At 40.1% G+C, this 22,323-nt stretch overlaps 1 protein-coding gene across 5 annotated transcripts in view; it reads left to right on the top strand.

The window, feature by feature from the left end:
• LOC149243961 (uncharacterized) overlaps positions 1–22,323 on the top strand; it is a 181,368-nt gene that overhangs the window by 120,080 nt on the left and 38,965 nt on the right. For all 5 annotated transcript variants that reach the window (XM_089374686.1, XM_089374684.1, XM_089374685.1 and 2 more), the window contains exons 6-8: positions 5,379–5,448; positions 5,607–5,693; positions 5,862–5,927. In XM_089374686.1, the coding sequence (XP_089230812.1) occupies positions 5,379–5,448; positions 5,607–5,693; positions 5,862–5,927 (223 nt within the window). The remainder of the gene's footprint in view (positions 1–5,378; positions 5,449–5,606; positions 5,694–5,861; positions 5,928–22,323) is intronic.

Raw genomic sequence — 22,323 nt, 5'->3', positions numbered from 1 at the left:
TTTCATACTTTCTTCTACATGATGTTTTATATCTTCCGGAGCCGAGGAGAAACTTGTTGTCTTAGGTCCACATCCTCCAGCAAGCGCACTCCATTCATATGTTTGATGGCGAGGTTGAGGTCTAAAAAGCATCAGATCACTCACTTGTCATGACAGGTGTAGAAGAAGAAAGACTTCTGAAGCTGCAAGGTATCTCTGCTCGTGCACAAAACTTCTCATACAATTCTTATTATGATGAAGGTACATTTCCATCAAGTCTTTTATGGCATGCTAGATTTGGACATTTGAATTATGACAACCTTTGTATGTTGAAGAAAAGTGGTGTTACTGGTTTGCCTACAATTCCTAGGAAAATTAAGCAATGTGATGCTTGTATCTTAGGATAGTACAACAAACAGTCTTTTCATGATTCACATTCCAAAGCACATAGAAAACTTGAACTTATTCATTCAGACTTATTTGGCCCAATGCCTTTTCCTTCTGCAAATGGAAATAAATATATGATGACATTTATTGATGATTACACCAGAATGTGTTGGGTTTATTTATTGAAGAACAAATCTGATGCTTTTCGAACATTCAAGAACTTTCATGCATGGATTGAAAATGATTCACAATATCATATTGGCTATATTCGCACTGATAATGGAAAAGAATACACTTCAAATGAATTTGAAAACTATCTTCTCCAACATGGGATCAAACATCAAACAACTGTGCCTTATAATCCCCAACAAAATGGAGTAGCTGAAAGAATGAACAGGACAATCTTAAATATGGTATGTTCCATGATGTTTTTCAAGAATGTAAAATTGATGTTTTGGGCTGATGCAGTTCTGTGTTGTGTATGTAAAGAATAGGTGTCCATCTAATGCTATTAGAAACAATACTCCTTATGAAATGTGGTATGGCCACATTCCTTCGGTAAAGCATCTCAGGGTCTTTGGTTCCACCTGTTATGCCTTGATACCTAAGGAACAAAGAAACAAACTTGGTGCAAGGAGTCGTAAGTGTATCTTCTTGGGGTATTCAAATACCTCCAAAGCATACCGTCTCTATGATGAAGTTAATAAGAAGTTTGTAGTATCTAGAGATGTGATATTTCTTGAATCTTCCAAGACTGACAATGTTGTTGAGCGACAACTTGATCGCTTGGATAGATTCAGACATGCCAAGTCTTTTCAAGAATTTGATAATGAGATTCCACATCTTGAAGGGGGGATTCCTATATTGGATCAATCTGTGGAATCTTCTTCTGAAGCACTCTCTCCCCCACATGAAGCTCCAACCACTAATGACACTTTAAGTGATGTGATTGACAGAATTGAGAGACTCAATCTTGATTCAGTCCCAACTCAATCAACTGAGCAGCCTGGGCCATCTTCGAAAGGTCCTCCAAAATGGCTGACAAAGATACTTTGAAGTGTTCATCCTGATGAGGTTGGAAAGACAGGAACAAGAAATTCAATCAGGCAAAATGGACGTGATGTAAACGATTCTGATTCACCTGTTGATATGGATGTTTCTTACGATTGTGAATTGAATTTGTCTTCATATTTTTGAATCAACTTCCTTCAAAGAAGCCGCTTCCCATGATGAATGGAAAGAAGCGATGCAAAAGGAGTATGATGCCTTGATAAAGATTGGCACTTGGAAGCTGGTTGATCATCCATTGGGAACCAAACCAATAGGATGCAAGTGGGCCTACAAGAACAAGTATAAAGCTGATGACTCACTTAACAAGCACAAAGCCAGGCTTGTGGCAAAAGGTTTTGCATAGAAGTAAGGGGTTGACTATGAGGAGACTTTTGTCCTCACCTCAAAATGGGCTACCATTCGGACATTCTTTGCCTTGGCAACTCAGAACGGTTGGAAAGTCCATCAAATGGATGTAAAAGCTGCTTTTTTGAATGGAAACCTGAAAGAGAATGTTTTTATGTCCCAACTAGAAGGATGTGTTTGTGAAGGGTCAAGAACATAAAGTATGCAAGCTTGTAAAATCCTTGTGTGGCCTCAAGCAAGCACCGTGAGTTTGGTACGAGAAGTTAACGAAGCATATTTTGAAACTCAACTTCAAACATTATGATCTTGATGATGCAACTTTGTTTGTCAAGAAAATTGGCAAAACAGTTATATATCTTGTGGTGTATGTAGAGGATCTTTTGATGACAGGGAACAATGACAGCTATATTGCATCCCTAAAAAAGGAATTGAGAAAAAGTTTTGAAATGATAGACTTGGGGTATGTTTACTACTATCTTGGTATTGAAGTAACTCAACATCCGAAGTTTATATTCCTCTCTCAGAAGAAGTACATTGGAGATCTGTTGAACAAGTTTGGCATGGCTGAGTGCAATCCTTTGACTACTCCAATGGAACAAAACTTAAAGCTCACATCCACTGAAGGAAAAGAATTTGAGGATGCAACAAAGTGTAGATAACTCGTAGGAAGTCTCAGCTACCTGACTACTACTAGACTAGACATTTCATTGGTTGTAGGAATCCTTTCTAGGTTTATACAAAAGCTTTGTGAGGGACATTGGTTTGCTGCGAAAAGAGTTCTAAAGTACTTGAAGGGAACTCAAGACTTTGGACTTAAGTATACACAGGTGGGCGACTTCAGCTTGATTGGATACTCTGATTCAGACTTTGATGGAGATAAAGAAACTAGGGTATCTACTTCAGGTTATGCTATGAGTCTTGGATCAGGAGCTGTCTCTTGGAGGTCATACAAATAATCAGTTCCAGCAGATTCCACAACAGAGGCAGAATATGTGGCAGCAGTTGAAGCAACAAAGGAAATTGTGTGGCTCAAGAAAATTTTGGAAGATTTGCAAGTGAAACAAGTGCATTCAACTCCACTTATGATTGACAACACTTCTACAATAAAGTTGGCCAAGAACCCAAAGTTCCATGATCGAACGAAGCACATCAATACAAAATACCATTTGATTCGACATCATGTTGAGGCCAAGACAATCCATCTACGCCATTGTTCCACAAATGAGCAGATTGCAGACATCTTCACCAAAGCGCTTGGAAGAGAAAAGTTCGAAAGATTCAAAACAATGCTTGGACTCACCAACATCCCTTCAGATTAAGGGGGGGAATGTTGACACCTAATCCTTGGGATTGGGTGAATATGTGTAAAATAATGTAAATAGAAAATAAGGAGAGTTGGAATATGAAGAGACATTGGGAGATGAAGCCCAAGAGTCTCTCCCTCCATGTATATATCTATGATCAACCTTAATGCAAAAACACAATTCAGTTTGAGGAGTTACCTCCTGGCCTAACAGATTGGATGTTACTACAAGCGAGTTGTTGTACAGTTTCACATCTTCATCCTATCATCCCATTTGGATGAAAATTGAGTTATTACTAAACAAGAGATGGTTTCCTGTAATGTTCTCGACTACTTAGGAGAAATAAGATGGGTTTTGCTAGCCTAATAAGTTCCCGTAGGCTAAGGTGGCGAAATTTTTTAATAAGGGAATGTGAATTGCCTAGGGAAAAAGTTTATAATTGCCTAAGGGGTGAAAAATGGACATATCCTAGGCTAATGAAAAGTCACTTTAACTTTATAAAGTGAATGTCTCCTAAAGTGACTTAATAAAATATTAAAAGGGTAAAATGACGGAAAAATGACCACTCAATTATAAAAAGAGAAAAGTGAGGAGTTTCTACTCATTCTTTCACTTGCATTTTGAGAGGAAAAACTCTTGGAGAGTTTTTGAGAAGTTTAGGGTCTGAGAAACCTTAGCTGCCATAGCTAGATTCGGTGTTGAAACTAGACACCCTAGTTAGTCTTGGGAATGGAATCATCCAGATTTCACCTTTATGCTTTCATGGAGTAAAAGAGTAGCAGTAGATACAGAGGTGAAGAGGTTTTATCAGTGGATCCTCTGATTTGGTTTTTCTCATTCATCTTTTTTCAGGTTGGAGTCATAGCCAGATATGAGCCACACTCAGCTAGGCATTATAGTGGGTCGAAAATCAAAGGTAGAAGGTCGAGTTCTCTCAGTCAAGAGAGCCATACACTCAGTGGTGTCAGAGGGTTGAAGTTCCTCTTACAAAGGGACGAGTTGCATACAAAATAGAAGGCCGAGTTTTTTCCCTTCCTCTGGCCGAGTTCACACCATAAAGAGGCTGAGTTTGTGACCATAAGGAGGGCTGCATTCTTCCTGTGTATAGCTGGGTGAACGCACTTCAGTATGGGACCGAGTTGAAGAGTTGCCTAGTGGATTTGGATGCAGAACAAGGAGACACATTTCTGTGAATAATGTCAGTCCATTGTCTCACTTTTTTCTGATCTGCATGGGTTCTGAAGAGCCGGTATAATCGCTGATACAAAGAGATAGGACGCTGGAGCCTTCATTTCTGGTAAAACTCAGAGATTTGGGTTCATTCAAAGGACTGTCTTGCCTTTCCATCCATTCCGGAAATTGTGATCATTTTGGGAGAACTTCCTTTGCTTGCTGGAGTGTTAAATCAGAGCAACAAAAAGGGTTCAAGTCTTTCTTCTATGCTGATATGTATTCCAAGGCTAAGTTTTGAGTTGAAGCCTCACTACTATATGACCAAGTTCCAATATCTCTTTAACTCACTGTATTTATCTGTGATTATTTAACTATATGGTTGCTCTTGCTTAGAAATATTATAATTAAAAATTGTAACAGCAGTGAGAAATATATTTCTGAGTTTTAAATATAGTTTGTTCAGCTATTTGAAGTTTTCTTCACCGTTGCAATGATTTCTGTACATGTCATTTGAGACAAATTATAAAATCAACACCTACAGAAGATGTCATTCAAACTGTTTGACGAAATTACTCACAGAAGACTACTACAAAAACTCAGAAATTTATAGTGTGTATTTGAGAAATTTCCAAGGAGGCATTTTACATTTCCCTTCAAGGAATGCTCATGTTATCTTTAAATTGGTAAATATTCCTTTACTAGATAATTTAAGATCATAGTTCATATTGTTATACAATTATATATTCAGAGTGTTCTTGTACCATTGTGATCAGTGATAAGGATGATACTGATGCCACAATGTAATAATGATAAGTTCATACTTTTCAATAAGCCTTCTATTCTGTTTTAGGCAGTGCTGCAAACTAACATCCTGAAGAGTTTCATGTTTTGTTTGTTTTGGATTCATTTTGTGTGAACCCGGTTCATTGCAAAGATCATTCCAAAAAGTATTATTTCTTTCTGTTCGTGGAGGGTGTTCATGTGCTTTTATGTTTTGCTTGCCAGATCTTGGCATTGATCAGGAACTATGTTTTTCTTGCCAGATTGTAGTTGATTTGAAACTCTTTGAGGAACTATATTCTTGCAAGGATTTGAATGTGCATTGTGTATATTTCACAGGCCTGAATCTTGGAGGAAGAAGAGAATTCACTTCCATGATTTCATGTTGGATGTACATAGCCTTCTTCAAGTAAGATTTTTATTAGGTTTAAGAAACAAACTTGCACATATCTTCTAAGTTTATTATATGCATCTTAATGAAGAGATTATAATCATCTCCTTTTACGTTTATGAATATGACATAAATTTTAGTTGAGGTATCCATGTCTCCTTTGGCTATGAGTGCAGAAGCACAAAGGTCTAAGTGATCCTTTGGATGCTGTTGCTAATGATATTTCAAGTGAAGCAATTCTGTTGTGCATTGATGAGTTCATGGTAATTATCTAAGCTTAAGTCATTATTCTAAACTCTAGATTTGGCTTTGCTTTTTGCAAGCTGTTAGCCTTCACTTTTCCGTTGACAGATTAATTGTTTATATTACCATTAAATGCAAGGAGAAATATCTGTGTGCTCTGTCCCTAACTTCAGTTTCCTATCATGTAGGTAACAGATGTGGCAGATGCATTGATCCTGAATCGGATGTTTAGACATTTATTTAACAAAGGAATTGTACGTATTTTCTTAATTTACCTTTTATGTTGTCTGGAGGTTATATGTATAGTTATGTTATTCAGACAGTGGATAATTTAAGTTTTTCTTGTCTGGTAAAAATAAGACAGTTCCATTACCAATGTGTAGTTTGATACAAAGTTGTCACAGTGGTTGCCATACAATCTTAGCAAAAGAGAGCCTGCCAATAGTAAGCATTGGTTTATTTTACAGTGATATTTATATCACAAATCCATCAACATAAGATCAATATGATGTTTTCTTGAAATTCACTTGAATACACATTAGACTAGCAGCCTCTACGAGGCCCAATATAGACATCTCTATGGACTTACAAGAACAACAAAACAGATAAGACCAAACTTACATTTATATATATGCTTTGACAGGGTTGACTTTCTATATGAACTCTCCAATACTGTCATTGATCCTCCGTTACTGCATCTCCAATATTGATTTGAGCAGCGAGTTCTACATCACCTTACTGGAGATTTTGATTGCTTTCAGTTCTCGGTTCATTGTCACATACCCGATACCCTCTGTACACTTTTGAGGACATAGGGTACTTCTTGAAACCCCAAATTTCCACCAACTTCTTGCTTTGATACCATATTGTAACATGCATATCCTTCAAATTACGCTGAGAGGTGTGTCTATTTTGGAATAGGGTTTCCACAATTTTAATTTAATTATCAATAATTATTAGGTGGATGGTAGGGATTGAACCTCTATGGAATATTCTAGAATCTTCGTAGTAGTATAATACAAATCAATGGTTGAGATTTATTTCCAAAGCAGTTATGCCCCTTTTACCCTTTTTATTAAATTCGTTAATCTAAAAAAAAGGCATATGAACAAGTGTCATATGAAGTGGATTATGTTTTTTGGGCATATGGTATTGACAAGTGCTAGTATTGGCCCATGGTATCATAACAAAGCCAATTTATAGAATAATAATTTCCATGGTAAAGTGGGGGTAAATCTCTATGGTTAAACATCTTGTTCCATGTTTTTTTAATGTATATATGTTTAACTTATATATTAATTATTTTAATAATAATAATAATAAAGTTATAATTTAGTTAGTTTTGATGATCCTTTTTAATTTTAGAAACGTGAGATGTATCATGAAGTAAGTGTTTTGATGCTTATTATGGATTGACGCCTATCGACATTTACCAACTATTTAATTTATATGGCTGCGCTAGTTAGGCTAAAGTCAACATTATATAGCTCTTACACTATACTCTTCATTGGCATACTAATAGTTAATAAACACATATAGACATGAAATTGCAGGCTTATGCAAACAAAATTAAATTGTTCAATGGATAATTACACCATAGTTACAGACACATGTAGAAAATCCATGAAATTCTGCAACTGCCAATATGAACAATTTGAAAATGAGTTTCTTTTCATATAGACAGATAATTTCTCTACTTAATTTGCAGTGGAATAGGAACATAATAAAACAATCACACAATAATCAAGACAATTTTTCTAGGGAACCCAACTGGGAAAACCCTCTACTTGCTTGAGAATCTTATTGAAGAAGAACGTGTTGAACAATGGAGGGAAATGGTGTTTATTAATATTCTTCACACTTGATAACAATTTGTGATGCACTTTGACAATTTATCTTCTTCTTCTTATTAGTGTGTGTGTTTCATCAAATTGCTACCAAAACAAAATAACAAGAACACAAAGTTTGGCTCTCTGCTAGGGACAAAACCTCTCCACTCCTGAGAGGAAAACACTTGGTAAGTTTTCTCTTATTGAAGCTTCTTATTTGAACAACTGCCAAACCCTAGACCCTTGACTAGGATATCCTCCAAGCATAAGTCAAATCCTTCCTCTTTTTGCACTATAACTTCTAGCACATGGACATCTTTCTTCCGACACTTTGCTCCTCAGCACTTCGTCCTTCTTTTGTTGCTTGTCTAGGTTAGACTCTCTTCTCCATAGGAGACCCTAGAAAATTAGGGCTTCTTTACTCGCTTTAGAGAGAACTTTCTTCGATTTCCTTAGGAGACCTTGTAGACCTAGTTACACATATGAATGAGGCTTCTAAATGTGCTGCCTTCAACTGCTGTCAAATTCGCAAAAAGTACATTGCTGAAATCTGCGCATGTGTGGACAGAACCCTAAATCAGTCTCCTTATCTTCACTGTCTTTTCCTTGATCCTTCGCTTGAGAGAGTGGTCTTGTAGGCTTGGTTTGAACCCTAGACAATGAGATATGGTGAGCTGTTAGTGATTGCTATCATAACCGTAGGCAGCCTTCCTTATCCTCGCACATGTGGCTATAGCTGCCCTAGAAATGGTCTCCTTAACTTCGGTTGTATACCCTTCTTCCTCATTGTCCTTGGAGACCCTATATACTTCCCTTTAACTTCCTTTCTCGGCTTATCTCCTCGCTGATTTCAGAGCTTTAATGAATGCGTTGTATGAGGAGTGGACAACCTCTATAAATAGAGGTTTGTCCCTCCTTTTCAGGCCGACTTGACTGTTTCATCACAATTCATCTTTTATTCATTATTTGGCTGCTTGGAGACTTCGTTGAAGCTAGGAGAGGATTTGACTTGACTTGGAGGTGTTCCCATGACCTTGTACATTGACATACATGATGTATCATGTCCTCAAAGGGTCTCATCATAATTACATTTTGACTTTGACTCTCTAGAAGCACTTTAAAATGTGCTTGACCTATTTTCAATTAGCAAGAAACTCATTGACAAATAATATAAAAATAATTTCTCTTTTTTTGAATAAATACAAATATCAAAATTACATTTATGAAGACCTAGCAATTTTCAATCTTGAAGAATTCACATAGGAGAAAGTGGATTTAATCCATCTGTTATTGCATCATATCCATCAACATTGTCATAATGCAAGGCCTTGACTAACAACTCCATTTCATCATGAGATCATGAGCTACAATGCTGGCAAGACCAATGATTTATAGACACCTTCATCATTGTCTCTCAAGGTACATACCCACCCTGGTGTTCTCCGAGTATGACCTAGGACTATTCTTTTCTTGGGTTCTCAGCCCTTAAAGAATATCGGTCCTCTTGCCTACTCTTGTCTTGGATGCCCTACACATCCTCAAAGAGTATCAGATGCCAGATGATTACCCAATCCTCCCATTCTGTCTTTCCAAGTGAAGACAAGAATGTAGTGTCTATCTTGTGTCTACATTTCCATTCATGGCCTTCATCTAGACTTAGGATGTTAGTCCTATTCTAGTGCATGACCCATGAAATGGAAAAACACAATGGTCACTCCTTTGTAATAAGGGGTGATCCAAAACTCCCTCTTGATCAGTGACTTGTCAGAGCTCCCTCTTAACTAGGGACTCTTTCATTCATCAAACTTCTTCTTCGGGGGTCTTTCAGCTGCTTGATGTCCTTCATTCTTTGATGTCATGAATTCTTTGTTTGAACTTCTTCTATGTAGAGCACCATCCATTGATCACTTTCCTTCCTGGTTTGTCATGCCATTGCTTCCTTCGTGGAAAGTGGTTTTCTTGTCATTCATCAGGTTTTCTTGTCCTCTTGGCTACTCTTTTGTCATCTTGTCCACTCTTCGGAATACTCTCCTCATGGATGCTTTGTTGTATTTGCTTGTTTACATGCTTTGACCTTGTAGCCCATCATGACTTCATCCTGATATTGCTTCAACATTGCTTTTCATTTTGTTAAATGGCTTCTTCATCACGACATCTTTATAGAGTAGAATCAATTATCTGCACCTTTTATATCTCCAAGGCCTTCATAGGTGTCAAGGGTCCTTTCTTCCTTTATCAAAGTTGTCTTGCCTTCTTTTGGGAGATATCTTCAAAGTATCTTGTTAGATAGTGATTCTCAGTGATCATGGTGTTCTTCCACATGCTTGATCTCTTTCTTCATTTGCTTCTTATCAGATAGATAGGTCAACCATCCAATGCTTCTTGTGAGAGCATTCCTTCATCACTTGCTTTCTGGACTTGTCAACATTTCTTCTTGCTTCTTAGTCAGCAATCTTATACTCCTTATGTAAGCATATTATTTTGTTGACCTTCATAGCATTATAGTACATGCCTTCGAGCATGTCCTTGGTGAAAGAGATTCTTTCATACTTGATCATGTTATAGAACTATTCCCATGACTCAATAATATACAAATGATAACATGACTAAACTTTGATGCATACATACCTCATCTTGATTCTCCTTTGATCATCCTTTGGTGTGGCCCTTCTTGCTTCATCTTAGCTTGCCTGCATATCATCCTTTTCTTGAATCCCATGAATGGGATTCCCAATGAGACATCTGCTTTGGTTCATGAACCTTATTTTGAAGATTCCATCATAGGATCTTAAAGACCCTTGCCTTGCAAATGTTTCCTTTCTTTTGATGATGGAGGTCTTCTAAGATTCTTAATCATGATCAATTTTTCTTTCATCGTGGATGAGGTCCTATACTAGGTATGCTTCTTTTACATGAATATCTTGAGCTATATCTGCCATGCTCCTATATTCTAGAGGATATTTCTACCCATGCATTTTTGTTCTTATCATAAATGCTACATCTTCATGAGTATCTAGAACTCTATGTACATCATGTTGCTAGATTCTAGAGGATGTTTCTAGCCATGCAATTTTAATTTATTCCTACATGCTCCTATCCTACTCAAAACTTTGAAAGAAATCTAGAAGTAAAGAGTTTGACCTAGTCATAGTAGAGATCCAGAGGATCTTCCTTCTTTTGCTTCTTTCCTTCTTTCATTTCTTGAGTTATGTGAACTTCTTCTCTCTTCCTTTTGTTGTTGTTGTCCTTCTTAAGCTTAGGACAATTCCTTTTGTAGTGTCCATATTCTTGGCATCCAAAACATTGGATTTTGGACATGTCTTTGTTGTTTGTTCTTCGTGGACGAAAATTGCCAAACTTACCATTTCTCTTAGCCATGGTAGCAAATGCTTTCTCCTTTGATCCCACATCTTCCTTTGCCTTAAGTCTGTTTTCCTCTGTTCTGCATAGAGACCACATTTCACTGAGAGTGGTTGCTTCCTTTTTGGCATATATGCTTGATGTGAAGTTGCCCCAATCCTTAGGTAGAGCATTGATTACTACAATTGTCATCTCTCTATCAGACATCACTTCCCCAAGTTCTTGAAGTTGATCTCTCATTTCAAATATTTTCATGAAGTAGGGAGCTATTCCTTCCTCTGTTATCTTCATCTTGTATAATTCATTTCTTAGAGATATTACTTCTCCAGTTGTAGATACCGAGAATAGCTCTACTAGCTTATCATAAATTTCTGTCGATGTCTCAAACTTGGAGACACATGGAATGAGAGAGTCTTTGATTGATTCTATCAGAATCCTTTGAGCTCTTGTCTCATCCTTATTGTACTTGGCTAAGGCTTGAGTTTGTTCCTTAGCAGGGATAGCGATATTCCCTTTGACATGCTCTAGGAGTTCATTCTCCTTGAGTAGTAGATCAGTCCTCTTCTTCCATGCAAGAAAGTTATTGGTTCCTACCAATTTATTGCTTTCCTTGCAAAAAGACATTGATGTATATTCAGAAGGGACATGTACTTGATAGATTTTTGAGATGTGATGGATTTGCTTCCTCCTTGAAGATTTGATGGCTTGCCTTCCTAGGATCTTGATGTACTTCAAGTTGCCTTCTTCAAGTGGACTTGCTTGATGACTTGGAGCTTGATGTAGGTCCTGCTTCAATCTGCTCTTCTTTGTAGGTGCCTTTATGTAAGGCTCTTCTTCTAGCTTTGTAGACCTTCTTGATGAATGATGGATTGTATACCCTTCTTGACCTTGAAGTGATTGAGACTTCTAGGCTTGATGCTTCAACTTTGTAGATGCTTCTCCTTGATGAGTGTTCTTGAGTTGCCCTTTCTGTGATGTGTCACCTTAGCTCTGAAACCATGTTGAAGAATGGAGGGCAATGGTGTTTATTAATATTCTTCACACTTGATAACAATTTGTGATGCACTTTGACAATTTATCTTCTTCTTCTTATTAGTGTGTGTGGTTCATCAAACTGCTACCAAAACAAAATAACAAGAACACAAAGTTTGGCTCTCTACCAGGGACAAAACCTCTCCACTCTTGAGAGGAAAACCCTTGGTAATTTTTCTCTTATTGAAGCTTCTTATTTGAACAACTGCCAAACCCTAGACCCTTGACTAGGATATCCTCCAACTAAAGTCAAATCCTTCCTCTTTCTGCACTATAACTTCCGGCACATGGACCTCTTTCTTCCGACACTTTGCTCCTCAACACTTCGTCCTTCTTCTGTTGCTTGTCTAAGTTAGACTCTCTTCTTCTTAGGAGAAACCCTAGAAAATTAGGGCTTCTTTACTTCGCTTTAGAGAGAACCTTCTTCTCTTTCCTTAGGAGACCTTGTAGACCTAGTTACACATCCGAATGAGGCTTCTAAATGTGTTGCCTTCAACTGCTGTCAAATCTGCAAAAAGTACACTGCTGAAATCTTCGCACATGTGGACAAAACCCTAAAACAATCCCCTTATCTTCATTGCCTTTTCCTTGATCCTTCGCTTGAGAGAGTGGTCTTGTAGGCTTGGTTTGAACCCTAAACAATGAGATATGGTGAGCTGTTAGTGACTGCTGTCATAACCGCAGGCAACCTTCCTTATCCTCGCACGTGTGGCTGTAGCTGCCCTAGAAATGGTCTCCTTAACTTCGGTTGTATACCCTTCTTCCTCGCTGTCCTTGGAGACCCTATAGACTTCCCTTTAAATTCTTTTTTTCGGCTTATCTGCTCGTTGATTTCAGAGCTTTAATGAATGCGTTGTATGAGGAGTGGACAACCTTTATAAATAGAGGTTTGTCCCTCCTTTTCAGGCCGACTTGACTGTTCATTAGGCTGACTTGACTGTTTCATCACAATTCATCTTTTATTCATTATTTGGCTGCTTGGAGACTTCATTGAAGCTAGGAGAGGATTTGACTTGACTTGGAGGTGTTCCCATAACCTTGTACATTGACATACATGATGTAACATGCCCTCAAAGGGTCTCATCATAATTACATTTTGACTTTGACTCTCTAGAAGCACTTTAAAATGTGCTTGACCTATTTTCAATGAGCAAGAATGATCCAGGTGGATATTGGTGGCCACCTGCCAATTCCACTTGGACCCCCACCATTGCTTCTTTCAGTTTTTTCAATTTCCTTAATTGTAGCAAAGTTTACTATTTTTAGCAGTTTTTTCGGGTCCTAAACTTTCGGAGCTGTTTTGAGGCCCTAAATGATGTTTTTTTGGAAATCTACTGCCCACGATTTTATGTTGAGAATCATATTTTCCGTCGTAGTTCTCGGAGAGATCTTTCCAACGGGTTATCATACGTGTCAAACAGAGATAATATGACCAAGTCACGACCCCGGGAAGATGGCTGTCCAACTCACCCCAATGGGGCCCATAAACTCTTGGTGTTACATCTCGTCGGGTTAGGGTTTTGGTTGTTTAGGGTTTTCTCTTATTGTTCAATAATAAAAAGGCCCTTGAGCCTCATTGTAAGGCAGTTCAGAGGCATGTAGCTGCCACATCTCTTCTTAGAGATAAGCTACCATCGCCCTAGCTGGTTTATTTCCATTTTTGTTTGTAAGCATATTTCAATGTTTTACATTAATAAAATGAAGTATTATTTCCGCTGCATCTCTATGTTTATGGTTATCTCTGTAATTTGTTGCGTTTCTGTTTAAATCCGGATCAGTGGTATCATAGTGGTCTGCTTTTTTTCTCTGTTTTTCTTTTCATGTCCCCAACGAGGTCGAGATATAAGGAGTTAGGGCTTGAACTGGTTGAACCTTTACAAGACCAGCCTCGCAAATCCCGACGGCCTCCCATGGTGGATGAAAAGAAAGACGAGGGGGCATGGGATCCTATCAAAATCTTGCTTGAAGAAGCTCTCGAGCGACAAAGGAACGCGATGATGAACAACTTTGCCCAGATCCTTCAACGGCTACCCAGGGGCGACGCATCGGCTTCCAACAGCTACTCTGGAAATGCCACACTATTTAAGGTACAAGTTAATTTTGAAATCCCCATATTCGAGGGTTAGATAGACGCAGATGTCGTCGATAAATGGTTAAATCTGCCAGAGGGTTATTTTTTTGTTCATGATTTTTCCATTCGGGAAAATATTATTTTTCACTCTTCTCAAAGCAACCCCCCATGTCAAGGACTGGTGGGAAACCTACTGCGAGCAGAAGGATGAAAGTATAGGCTCACTATTTTTAGCCACACCCACTTGGAATTCATTCTAGGATGCCATCAAGGAGCAGTACTACCCTATCGGAAGCTATGAGGATCAATACATAAAGTGGACCACGTTGCGACAGGGAAGGGACCAAGACGTGTTGGAGTTTACCAATATTTTCCATACCCTTTGAACAAAGTTGGGTATCAAGGATTCAGAGCAGCATTTGGTACTCAAATACTGCGGCTGCCTGCAGAAGTACATCTAGGAAGAAATAAAATTCCTTAACATCTCCTCGCTCGGCACGGCATATTGATATGCCGTCAAGGTCGAGCAAAAGTTTAAATAGAAGAAGCGAGACTTTGGATCTGCGAATCCGAAGCAAGGGAAAGGTGCTCCCAAACCGCAGAACAAAGGACAAAGCCAAGGCGGGGCGTCCCAAGACAACCTGCCAAAGTTGCAAGCAAAGAACAGCGCCGCGAAGCCGAAAAAGGACACGGGAAAGTGGTGTGAGTTCCATAAGAGCTCCACTCACTACACAAATGAGTGTTGGACCAAGAAGTCACTAGTGGCCGAGCTAAAGGTTTCAGAATCAGATGCATGTTACGACTCTGAGTCAGAACCCGACAAGGGGAATGACAAAGGGAAGCAGATTATCGATGCGGAGCCCAATGCCACCGTTGCCACCACGAAGATCCAGAAGGAGGAACCCGAAGATCCATAGGAGGAGGAGCGTCTCTTCCACTCCTAGATGTGGGTAAAGGGCTCCCCGCTATAGTTCATTGTCGACAGCGGGAGCCAAAAGAACCTCATTCCGGCAGAGTTTGTGAAGCGGCTGGGTTTACCGACCACAGCACATCCACAACTGTACGCCATCCGGTGGCTTCACCAAGGATGGGATCTTCACGTGAGCGAGCAGTGTCGCCTTCCATACAACATCAAGCCTTTCACGGAAGAGGTATTGTGTGACATTGCTCCCCTTGAAGTTTGTGATGTATTATTAGGACAACCATACTTGTGGAAGCGACATGCTGTGTATGAATCAAGGCCCCGTGCTGTTATTGTTACTTTGGGAAATAAGTTGTACAGGATACTAGAGGTAGCACTGCCTACCGCCATCTCTTTGGTTACTGCAAAACAATGCAGTAAGCTCATTTCCAAAACTGGGAAATTTGTTTTCCTGATGATACGCCCTCAAGGAAAGAAGAAGACGGTGGCCACGACCTCCAGACAGGGCCCCTCCGCACAACAACTACAGATGGACAAGGTCGTGGAGGAGTACGAGGACATCTTCACCTCCCCCGCAGGGGTTCCTCTGCACTGTCAGGTCAAGCACTCCATCGATCTGACCCTAGGTGCGCCGCTGCCCAATGGACCAATCTATCGGCGGTCCGTTCTGGAGAACGATGAAATCAAGAGGCAGATTCAGGAGCTGCTACAGAGAGGTCACATTTGTCCGAGTTCATCGCCTTGTGGGAGCTCGATCGTGTTGGTATAGAAGAAGGATGGGACTTGGAGACTTTGTATTGACTATCGGGCGCTGAACAAGATCACTGTCCATAATAGGTACTCGATCCCATGGATTGATGACCTCTTGGACCAACTGAAGGGGGAAAATATTTCAGCAAGATCGATTTGAAGTCACGATATCACCAGGTACCAATCGAACCCTTCGATGTGTGGAAGACTGCCTTCAAAGCCAAGGAGGGCCTTTTTGAATGGTTGGTTATGCCTTTCGGATTGACGAATGCTCTTGCAACCTACATGAGGCTAATGGATGAAATCTTGTGGCCATTCACCAACTCATTTGTAGTGGTATACTTGGATGACATCCTGATCTTCAGCTAGAGTTGGGAAGAGCACCTCCAACACATCTGACAGGTTCTCCAAACATTGTGGCAACACAAGTTATGTGCCAATTTGGAGAAATGCACTTTTGGCATGACCGAGGTTCAATATCTGGGATACATTATTGATGAATAGGGGGTGCATGTGGATCCAACCAAGATCCAAGTCATTCGGGATTGGCCATCTCCAACCACTCTGATAGAGCTCTGCAGATTCTAGGTCTTGTCAACTTCTATTGCAGGTTCGTGTTGGGATTTTCTCATATCACTTGGCCCTTGAGTCAAGTAACCAAGGGAGGAGCGAAAGCAAAATTCTTTTGGTCTGAATCTCAACAAAAAGCATTCACAGAGTTGAAAGATCGCCTCTGCTCGGCACCAGTGCTCGCATTACCAGACCTGCAACAACCATTTGAGGTCGAGACAGATGCCTCTGACTATGCTATTGAGGCAGTGCTTACTCAACATGGGCATCCAGTGGCATATCACAGTGAGACACTTTCAAACACAGTGCATAAGTATCCCACTTATGACAAAGAGATGTATTCCATTGTGCAGGCCTGCTGACAATGGAAGCATTACATTTTGGGGAAGGAAACGGTCATCCACACAGACCACCGACCCCTGCAGTTCATAAAGACCCAAGGGAAATTGCAGAATGATCGCCATCAGAAGTGGTCCACATACCTGCAATAGTTCCATTTGAATATCAAGTATAAGAAGGGAAACACCAATAATGTTGCAGATTGCCTCAGTCGACCATCGATCATGGCGTTAACCATTGTGCTCAAATCTTATGGCACGAGACTTTTGATTGGCCACTTCTCTACAAAAGCGACCCAGAATTCGGCCACACATACCAGACACTCTTGGAGGGTCAGCATGTTCCAGATTTTCACCTCCAGGATGCCCTGTTATGCCACCTGGGTCACCTTTGTGTTCCTTCAAGCGAGTGTGCCAAGATGATTTGGGAAGCACACTACAGTCGGGCTGCTGGGCATTTTGGGGTCGAGAAAACGGTGGCAGTACTACAAAAGTATTTCTATTGGCCGAATCTTTGACAGGATGTCGGGAAGTACATCAAATCATGCACTGCCTGCGCCATTGCCAAACCGACCATCAAGAAGCAAGGCCTCTATACCCCGCTGCCTACCCCTAGTCGACCTTGGGAATCCATCTCCATGGATTACATGTCAGGCCTTCCTTCCACTAAGCATGGAAACGACTGTGTTTTTGTGGTCGTCGATAGGTTCTCGAAGATGGCCATTATGGCGGCTTACAAGAAGACTATCACAGTTGAAGCCACTGCTAAACTCTTCTTTGAACGAGTGTGGGTACACTTTGGGATCCCACAGTCTATCATCTCAGATCGGGATAGCAGGTTCCTCAGTACATTTTGGTCCAGTCTCTGGTTGATGCTGGACACCAAACTCACTAAGTCCATAGCCTTCCATCCTCAAACTGATGGCTAGACAGAGGTTGTCAATAGGATGATTGTACACATTCTGCGCATGTACAACTCAAAGCGTCCACGCACATGGGACGAGAGCCTCCCTTGTGTTCAGCACAGCTACAATCGGGCTCTCCACAGCTTGACTAGCCACAACCCTTTTTAGGTGGTCTTAGGATTCTAGCTGCTATGTCCCATTGATGCGGCCATGCCATTTGCAGCTACTCACGCAGATTTGGCTCATGTCCAGCCCGAAACAGATAAGGCAAACAACTTCATTGAGCACATCCAACATATTCGCCAACAGGTCCATGATATTCTGGAGAAATCAAATGCCAAGTACAAGCAACGACATGATCAACATCGGGTGCCACACAAGTTTCAGGTGGGCGATAAAGTCTGGTTGCATTTGCAAAAGGAACGCCTTACCGGAGCCTATCGGAAACTCAGACCACTCCGATATGGTCCTTACACCATTACCAAGGCTGTGGGAGACAATACATTTGAGCTCAACATTCCCCCATTCCTTGGCATGCACCCAGTGTTCAATGTGGACCTCCTTCGGCCTTACTTTCCACCATTACTAGACACATCCGACATTGTAGAACAGTTCACACCCACAAAGTTAAATCCAAATTGCATGGAACAAGCTGCAACTGATCGGATCATGGACACACAGATCAAGCACACTTGCTAGCAGAATATCCAACTATATCGAGTTGTCAAAGCAGGCCAACTCCTTCACCAAGGCAAGTGGCTCACCAGGGACCAAGGTCAGCAGAAGTTTCCTCATCTCATGGAGGAACTCAACGCAATGGGGACCATTGCTTCCTAAGGGGGGGGAATGATCTAGGTGGATATTGGTGGCCACCCGCCAATTCCACTTGGACCCCCACCATTGCCTTTCCGTTTTTTTTTAGTTTCCTTAATTGTAGCACAGTTTACTATATTTAGCAGTTTTTCGGGTCCTAAACTTCCAGAGCCATTTTGAGGCCCTAAACGATATTTTTTTGGAAATCTACCGCCAACGATTGTCTGCCTTAAATTGTCTTTTCCATCGTAGTCCTCAGAGAGATCTTTCCAACAGGTTATCATCCGTGTCAAACGGAGATAATATGACCAAGTCACAACCCTGGGAAGTTGGCTGTCCAACTCACCCCAATGGGGCCCATAAACTCTTGGTGTTACTTATCCTCGAGTTAGAGTTTTGGTTGTTTAGGATTTTCTCTCATTGTTCAATAATAAAAAGGACCTTGAGCCTCATTGTAAGGCAGTTCAGAGGCATGTAGCTGTCACATCTTTTCTCAGAGATAAGCTACCATCGCCCTAGCTAGTTTATTTCCATTTCTGTTTATAAGCGTATTTCAATATTTTACATTAATGAAATGAAGTATTATTTCCACTGCATCTCTATGTTTATGGTTATCTTTGTAATTTGTTGCATTCCTGTTTAAATCCGGATCAAAGAAACTCATTGACAAATAATATAAAAATAATTTCTCTTTTCTTGAATAAATACAAATATCAAAATTACATTTATGAAGGCCTAGCCTTGTTACATCTTCTTCACCAGAATGAGCAATAGATCTCTTACAACAGAATATTGTTTCAATAAAGAATACAATGATCTTCCTGCTTGAAGTAAGCTTGAAACCCTTGTAAGGCTCCTGATCCTTATACCTTCTTTCCTTGCTTGGATGAGCTCTGAAATCCTTGCGCAAATCCTAGGAAATAAGCCCCTATTTCCTAGCGCATTACCAAGGCAATTCTTCTTTCTTCAATACTCACACAAGCTCCTCTTGCACGTTCTTTCCTTCACAAGCTCACAAGCTCATAAACTCGTGCTCAAGAATGGATACGATTGTGCCTTCGTTCCTCCTTATAAGATTTTTGAATGGCTAAATTTGACAAATTATATTGTAGGAATTGATTTTGTGATTGAAGAGTTAACAGAGTTAAACTAACTCATGCAACTTTTCTCGTCTCAATTCTAGAACCTAGGCTCAATCACTCGTCCTTTTCCCAATTTAACTTGCACTAGAAGACAAGAAACTCGACCTTCCACTTTTGCACATTAGTTAACTACATATCTCGTCCTAACTTTTAGGAACAAATCCTAAATTATAGAACTCGTCCTAATTTGTAGGGACTTATCCTAAATTTTAAGAATTCGTCCTAACTTATAGGAATTAGCTCCTAACTTAAAGGAATTCGAGCAAATTAAGGAAGAACCCGTTGCTGTCTTTGATTAAGGCACAAATCAATGAACCTTTCTTGCTACTATTTTCAACACTCCCTCTTAGTGAGGAAGGTACTTCTGGAAGAACCTCGTCCACTTGGATTTGTCTCCAACACTACCATGTTCTCCGGTGCAACAACTGCTACCTTTGAAGCAGAAGACTTCCCTGCTTTCTTCTGTGGAACCTCATCTGAAGACTTGTTCTTTCCCACCATGCTTTGCGAGTCTATCACTTTATTCATAAGTGCGATGTACCTATGTACCTCTGTGGTTGCTTCCTCTGGCTAAAGGCGATACTGGAAGATCCAACTCTCTCCCTATCTTCCTTAAACAAATCCTTTGCCCACTTGGCTCGAACTCTCCTTATACTAGGAGTCACTGACTAAGTGGCTGCCTCCACTTGCCCTGGGCTATGCTCCTTATCATCCTGTTGGTCATCCAAACTGCCAACTAGCTTAGTCTCAAACTAAGATACTGGCTGAGGCTACATTTTGAGAGCTTTATCTTTCTCTTGCTCATCCACCACTTCTTTACTTTGAGCTCTCCCTGCCTTGTTGCTCAATGTTGCATTTGTCTCTACCCGCCTTGTAGAGATTCTTCACCCTCACACCCATTTGCTTCTTAAATCTAGAAGCTAAGTGTTGGCGGTACGCCTTACCTTTGCTGAAGATGATATCATATCCCTTGTCCTCAAGGGTAGCTATCGAAACAAGATTCTGCCTCAATCTTGGAACATAGACAACATCTCTGAGATGAAGAAGATTACTTGATTCCCTCTGAAAATTGATAGTACCAAATTCTCTAGCTACATACTGAACATCATCTCCTAGCTCAGTATGAAACTATGTCCTCCTTCAGGTGGCTGAAACTCTTCTTGTTCCTGGTCATGTGGAAGGATGCTCTTGAATCAATATACCATATACTTCTATCTGCTGAGCTTTCCATTCAAGAAATCAATGATAAATCTTTCTTGAAGTTGGCAATAACTGCATCTACCTCCGCTGATGTAACTACATGATCCTTACTGGACTCCTTCCTATTTGGACACTTAGTGGCATAGTGCCCAAACTCATGGCAATGGATGCACTTGATCTTGCGTAGATCCTTCTTCTTGCCCTTCTTTCCCTTGGTTGTACCTACAAGAGAAAAATTATTCTCTTCCTTCTCAACCTGCAACCCCTTGCCACTGTTGCTCTCGACAAGACTGACTCTAAACTCCTGAGTGAAATCACTCCACAGGCGATCTCAATCTGGTAGCTTGTCTCATCTAGTTATTTACTGAACGAAAGTTCACCATTCATTGGAAAACTCGTTTATAGTTCTTCACACCACCTCACTATCATCAGGATTCTCCCCTACAATTACTAGCTCATCAAGAACGTTTTGAACTCTGGTGAGATAAGAAGTTACGTTCTCACCCTTTTGCATCTTGGTGACCCTCAGCTTCTCCTTGAGAATCATTTTACGATTCTCAGATGGATCCTGGTATAGCTTCACAACAACATCCCACATTTCCTTTGCGGTATCCTTAACGGAAACATGCGGAACTATATGATCTCGGAGTCCATCTAGTATCATCTTCTTGGCTTTGGCCATCTCCTTATGGAACTTCTGTCACTGGTTTGGATTTGACGGTTCTGGAACATCTTTCTTTACATAATCCTTCAATCCAAACTTGTCCAACAAGAATGACATTCGGACTTTACAAACACCAAAGTTTGAGGTGCCATCAAGTCTATTCTAATCTCTTAACCTGCTATGCCCATCTCTCAAATCTGAAATCTGTGTGTTGGTTGATTTTGTTCACTGCTTTGATAGCATGTAGAAAATCCATGAAATTTTGCAACTACTAATATGAACAATCTGCAAACGAGTTTCTTTTCATATAGACACAAAATGTCTCTACTTAATTTGCAACAGAATAGGAGCAAAAATAAAACAATCACACAATAATCAAGGCACAATTTTTCTAGGGAACCCAACTAGGAAAACCCTCTACTTGCTTGAGAATCTTATTGAAGAAGAATGAGCAATAGATCTCTTACAATACAATATTGTTTCAATGAAGAAGACAATGATCTTCCTTCTTGAACTAAGCTTGAAACCCTTGTAAGACCCCTGATTTCTTGCCTTGCTTGGATGAGCTCCGAAACCCTTGTGCAAGTCCTAGTAAATAAGCCCCTATTTCCTAGTGCATGGGCTGCTCCTATTTCTCACACAAGCTCCTCTTGCACATTCTTTCCTTCACAAGCTCACAAGCTCATAAACTCGTGCTCAAGAATGAATACAATTGTGCCTTCATTCCTCCTTATAAGCTTTTCAAATGGCTAAATTTGCCAAATTATATTTTAGGAATTGATTTTGTGATTGAAGAGTTAACTGAGTTGAACTAACTCATGCAACTCGTCTCATCTCAATTCTAGAACTTGAGACTCAATCAGTTACCCTTTTCCCAATTTAACTTGCACTAGAAGACAAGAAACTGGGCCTACCACTTTTGCATGTTATTTAACTGCTTCATAACTTGTCCTAAATTATAGGAACTCATCCTAATTTGTAGGGACTTATCCTAAATCTTAGGAATTTGTCTTAAATTATAGGAATTAGTCCTAAATTATAGGAATTAACTCCT

This window comes from Pinus tabuliformis, chromosome 8 (genome assembly GCF_031772625.1).
Source record: "Pinus tabuliformis cultivar Carrire ecotype Pingquan chromosome 8, CPIR1, whole genome shotgun sequence".
Taxonomy (NCBI): domain Eukaryota; kingdom Viridiplantae; phylum Streptophyta; class Pinopsida; order Pinales; family Pinaceae; genus Pinus; species Pinus tabuliformis.
Note: the sequence above shows the minus strand (reverse complement) of the source record. Positions and strands in the feature narration are given on the sequence as shown.